Below are 5,229 nucleotides of genomic sequence, written 5' to 3'. Positions count from 1 at the left end.
CCATTGCAAACACTATTTGGAGTACTATTGAAATACTTTCTAAAGCAAAAGCCTTTATGCAGTAAAGTTACCACTGCTCCTTCCTGTAGAGATTCCAACAACTCTGCTGCTGGTTTTTGATATACATGCATGTCATGAAACTTTGTCTTTTTAATATTTATATTACAATGAAAATTTTGGCATAACATTTACACATTTGTACTTTGACACACCCATGTAAACCCACTTGTTCCCCTCTGTTCGTCTTTCAGAGATGATTTCTCAGGCTAGAGTGGGACATAAAATGTAGCATCTGTCATCTGGATTTCTTCAGAACCTGAAAGATCCCAACATCTCAGCCCTCATTCAGTGGCTTGTCAGCAAACAAAAGTCTAGCAGCTCCTCTGTCCCTGGGTTAATAGGTGACTGGTTCTCCTCAGGTTCTGTTCTGTCAGTCTGCAGCCTGTATCCGGAGTGGTAACAGGCATTCCCTGAGCTCTCACTCTCTAGTACATAGTGACCCCAAAGCTGTAATTCAGGCACGATGAGGGTTTGCAGGACACTGATTTCAAAGTCAAATGCATGAGTATTCATGGAAATAGAACATCATTTCACACATGAAATGGGACAGAGGCTCATGGTTCAAAGCTAGAGCTGGGCTGGAAAACTGAGAGGTCCCCCCCCCCCACAACCCCCCCATAAAAAAGTATGACCCAAACTAAAATGTTTCCTTTTTATCCATTATCTGGGGTGTTTTCATAGAAGCCCGTGAAAAATTTTAGAGAAATTTTTCTCTAAAATTTCAATTTCCACGATACTGCCCAGCTGCAGCTGCCTGGATCCCCAAGAGAAATTGGGACATTTCATCTGCTTCTCCCTTGTAACATAAATGAAGGCTGCACTGGTGGAGTCTCTGGCTGCACTCTGGATGTGGAAAGGTCAAAACCTCCCAACCAGTCTATGGCTGAGGATTTGTGCCCGTCAGCTACACCAAGCAATCTACCGATCTCTGTGGGCTATTGTGACAGGCCCTGGGAGCACATCTCTGTTGAGCTACCCTTGAGCTGGAGAGGGTCCTGGAGTAGTTGGGGAGGCCTAGAGATTGTGCATGAGTGGGCCTAGCTCCCAATGGATCACTGAGATCAGGGCATAGCTTTGGGGATTCTTGGGTCCACGGTTCCCCCCTTTTCATTCTTCAGGGAAAGGGAAGGGAGCTCCCCTCCTGGAAAGATCTAAGGGAAATTTCCATGTACAGAGACTTGTGGATTCTCTGTACTCTGGTCAGCACCCTGGGTGTGTAATGCAGGAAAGGGGGCTGATGCGCAGAAATCTGCTCCTATATTAATATTATTATTCTATTTTATTTTATTTCAGCAAGATCACAGCTGTTATGGAATCATCATTACCACTCGGCCACCCTCGAGGTAGCCACGTGAATAACAGGGATGATAAGCCCCAATTCCAGCAAGACAGCTTGCAGCAGGGCAGGTTCTGCAGTCTAATTGGGTAGCATTAGCACTCATTCCCTATCATTTCACCTCTTGCACTTTGTTTTTCGTTCTCACGGGGTTTATAGCTGCTGCACACGAAGCCAAGCTGCTAAGTTTCCCTGATGGTCAAGTGACCCCTAAGGGATATTGCGAACATGCTTCATAAAGACAGGTGCCTCCCTATCTGAACAGATGCTGCCTGCTGCCCTGCAACCTCTCCGATGACTCCTTGTCCTTTAGGGTGAAGACCTCTGGCATCAGCGGCTCCCCTTCTAGCAGGAATTGGGTATGTTGGCAGGTTTCACTATCTTTAAAATGCAAAGTGATGTGTAAAGGCTGCAAGCTGTTTCCATTTGCAGATGTTCTGTGCAGTGGCAGAGGACTCAGCTGGGCTGTTGGGGTGATTCAGTGATGGGGATGGAGGGCAGGTAGCAATAGGTAGCTTGGGAACCCCTCCCCTACATCTGCCCATGCTCCATGGTGAGTAATTTAATCTACACAGCAATCTGATATTCAAAGCGAGCTTGCAGCATTAAAACCCTGATGCCCTGAGTAATGATTTTTCAAGGAGTCCCATTTTTAGAGGTGCTGTGTGCTCTGGGCCCGATCCTGCCAGGGGCTGAAGAAGAAGAGACCCCACGGAATATCAGTGACTCCTTCCCAAATTGCATCAGGTACATTTGCTGCTGGAAATTTAATCAGCAAATGCATTTTCAACAATTTTATTCTTTGACTTGATTGTGGATGCAGGAATTCAGAGCTGTGTAGCTCTGAGGGCATACAAGCAAGTCTCATTTTATGCGAGGATTCCGTTCCATTGTTAGCGCATAAAGTGAAAACCACGTATGGTGAAACACTCATTGAGTTGAATGGCAGGCAGAATTGCCCGCTCTACAGATGCAGTTTTTAATTGTAATTTTTTCTTTTTTCCCCTTTTTTTACCGACTGCACAAAGCTGAATTCGCGCATGTTAAATGCGCCTAAGATGTGACTTGCCTGTATTTCTGTTTCCTGACTGGCTGAAGGCTCCAGCACTTCTGCCCTGAAGATACCCCTCAGAGTTACAGGGCTATGTTCATCTCTTTCCCTTCTCTGGTGTCTGAGGGCCAAATGTCAGGCTCCGTAGCCTCCTTTCTCACGGGGTGAAACCCCGCCATTCTCCCACCCTCAGACTGGGCCCTGGGCTACCGCACAATGTGGCTGGAGCACTGACCACTGTCCCTGTTCAATAGGTCCGGCTGGGTTTGTACCTGTGGTTGGCATGTGTGTGCCAAAGTACAGCTGTGTAAATGTTATGCCAAAACTTTTCATTGTAATACAAATATTACAAACAAAAATTTCATGACATAGATGCATATTGAAAGCCAGCGGCAGAGTTGTTGGAATTGCTACAGGAAGGAGCAGTGGTAACTTTACTGCTTAATGGCTTTTGCTTTAGAAAGTTTTTCAGAAGTACCCCACATACTGTTTGCAATGGGTTTGTGCTATTAACTCTCTGTTCAGTGAACAGCTGTATGGTACTCTCCACTGCTAACGGAGCAGAAGCCATTTGTAATACTTACATTTAGGGTCATGCACACAATAACTCTACAATACCCGTGCAAGACTTTCCAAAAAGTCCTGAAAGAACAGAACTGCTGGTCTGTGTTTCAGCAAAGAGTAGAGCTGAGGTGCAGGAAAGAGCAGTGTAATAGTTTTTTATGTAATTTACCTCCATCACCTGTTAAAAAAGCATGGCTGAAGTAACTAGCACACTCAACTGGATATTAGTGCAAACCTGGTGTTTGCACTATTCACCCATTTGCGTTGCCGACCTCTCCCTCATCCAGCTGAAGTAACTGTCCATGTTAGCGTGTAACTTACCAGATAACTACAATCCCTTGCATGGGGAGCAGATGCGTGTCCTGTGAGGATGAAGGGGAACCTGTAGGATGATCAAACCCTCTGGATTCAGTCAACATAGGCTGGGCAAAGCACTTCAGCTTCTCTTGGAGGGATTCTTGGGGGTCAGAGTGTATCACTGGGAGAATTTGGTAAGGAAAAGTTAATAGATCCCAGTTCTGAACGAATTTACACACGTAAATCTGGAGTGATGCCGTTATTGAATTCAGAAACAGACCCTGAAAATGTATCCCATGTGCTGCAAAGACGCAGTGGCATAATTTGAACTCACAGGAGCAGAGAAAATAAAAAAAGAATGTATATAATGAGGCAATGAAACACGTTTATGAATAACTTAAATACAGGACAGATAAACACAATGACCATGTTCGTCATGCACTTGCCATATGTGTACACACATGTCATGATACAATGGGCCACACTTTGACGTTGAGGGCCAGAAAGGGTGTCTGTGTGAATGTCATTATTGCAAACGCACACAGTGCTCAAGAAGGCTGTGGAACTCTGATCCACAAGATATCAATGGGGCCAAGGGATTAGCAGGATTCAGAGAGGGACTGAATTTACACCACAAAATATGTCTATCTAGTGGGTGCCTGGAGGAAACTTTCCCTTGGATCAATTAATCTCATAGCTCCCTATTGCAGGGATTCTTCCATCTTCCCCTGACGCATGTGTAACTGGTTACTGGGCTAAAAGGACTATAGGTCTGATCCAGTCTGGCAGTGCCTATCTTCCTATTGGCATAGCCTATTGGGGGTGTAAATCCAAATCTATGTTTTTTCTGATCTTCCTTGAGCTTCTGGGAATCCTAGATTTGCACTCAGAGCAGAAAGATGTCTCGTTAAATATCATCTATTTTCCTGTTCTTTTTCCTTTCAGGAAGGAAAATTCAAATCTTCTCGGACCTGCCCAGTACGGTATGTCAGCTGCCAATGACACCAAATTCACACCTGCAGTGTTCCTTCTCACTGGGATACCTGGGCAGGAAGACATCCATCTCTGGGTCTCTGTCCTCTTCTGCTTCATGTATGTTATTTCGATAGTAGGAAATTCAGTCATTCTGTTCATTATAAAAACAGATCCAAGCCTCCATGAGCCCATGTACATTTTCCTTTCCATGTTGGCCGTCACAGACCTTGGCTTATTGATAGCCACAATACCGACGATACTGGGCCTATTCTTATTTAACTCTAAAGAGATCAGCCTTGATGCTTGTTTTGCCCAGATGTTCTTCATCCACTCTCTGCAATTCATTGAATCCTCTGTGCTCTTGTTGATGGCATTTGACCGCTTCATCGCAATCTGTAACCCGCTGAGATATGCCTCCATCTTAACCCTGCCAAGAATAGCCAAGATGGGACTGGTGTTTGTGCTAAGAGCAGTGGCAGTAATTTTTCCACTCCCCTTTCTCCTGAAACGGTTCCGATTCTTTCGAGCCAATGTCCTCTCCCATTCCTACTGCCTGCACCAGGACGTCATGAAGCTGGTTTGTTCGGACATCACAGTCAACAACATCTATGGCTTGTTTATTACAGTCATAACGGTGGGGTTGGACTCGCTGCTTATTTTCCTCTCTTATGTGATGATCCTCAAAGCAGTGCTGAGCATCACGTCCCCCACAAAATGCCTTAGGGCCCTGAACACCTGCGTCTCCCACCTCTGCGCTGTCCTGCTCTTCTACATGCCAGAGTTCAGCCTGACTGTCATACACAGATTCTGGAAGAGCTCTTCTCCCTTGCTTCAAGTTATCCTGGGCTATATCTACCTGCTGGTTCCTCCTTTAATGAATCCAATCGTGTACAGCATGAAAAGCCACCATCTTCGAGCGAGGATAATCAGGGTATTTGTCAAGTAA

The 5,229-nt window shown here is 45.3% G+C and overlaps 1 protein-coding gene across 1 annotated transcript; it reads left to right on the top strand.

Annotated features, from left to right (window-relative positions):
- Positions 1 to 4,293: 4,293 nt before the first annotated feature.
- LOC120395396 (olfactory receptor 51G2-like) lies at positions 4,294 to 5,229 on the top strand. The gene has a single exon (XM_039519760.1). The coding sequence runs from the start codon at positions 4,294 to 4,296 to the stop codon at positions 5,227 to 5,229; it is 936 nt and encodes a 311-aa protein (XP_039375694.1).

The sequence above is a fragment of the Mauremys reevesii genome, linkage group 1 (assembly GCF_016161935.1).
Source record: "Mauremys reevesii isolate NIE-2019 linkage group 1, ASM1616193v1, whole genome shotgun sequence".
NCBI lineage: Eukaryota > Metazoa > Chordata > Testudines > Geoemydidae > Mauremys > Mauremys reevesii.
This window is presented reverse-complemented; position numbering and strand designations above follow the sequence as displayed.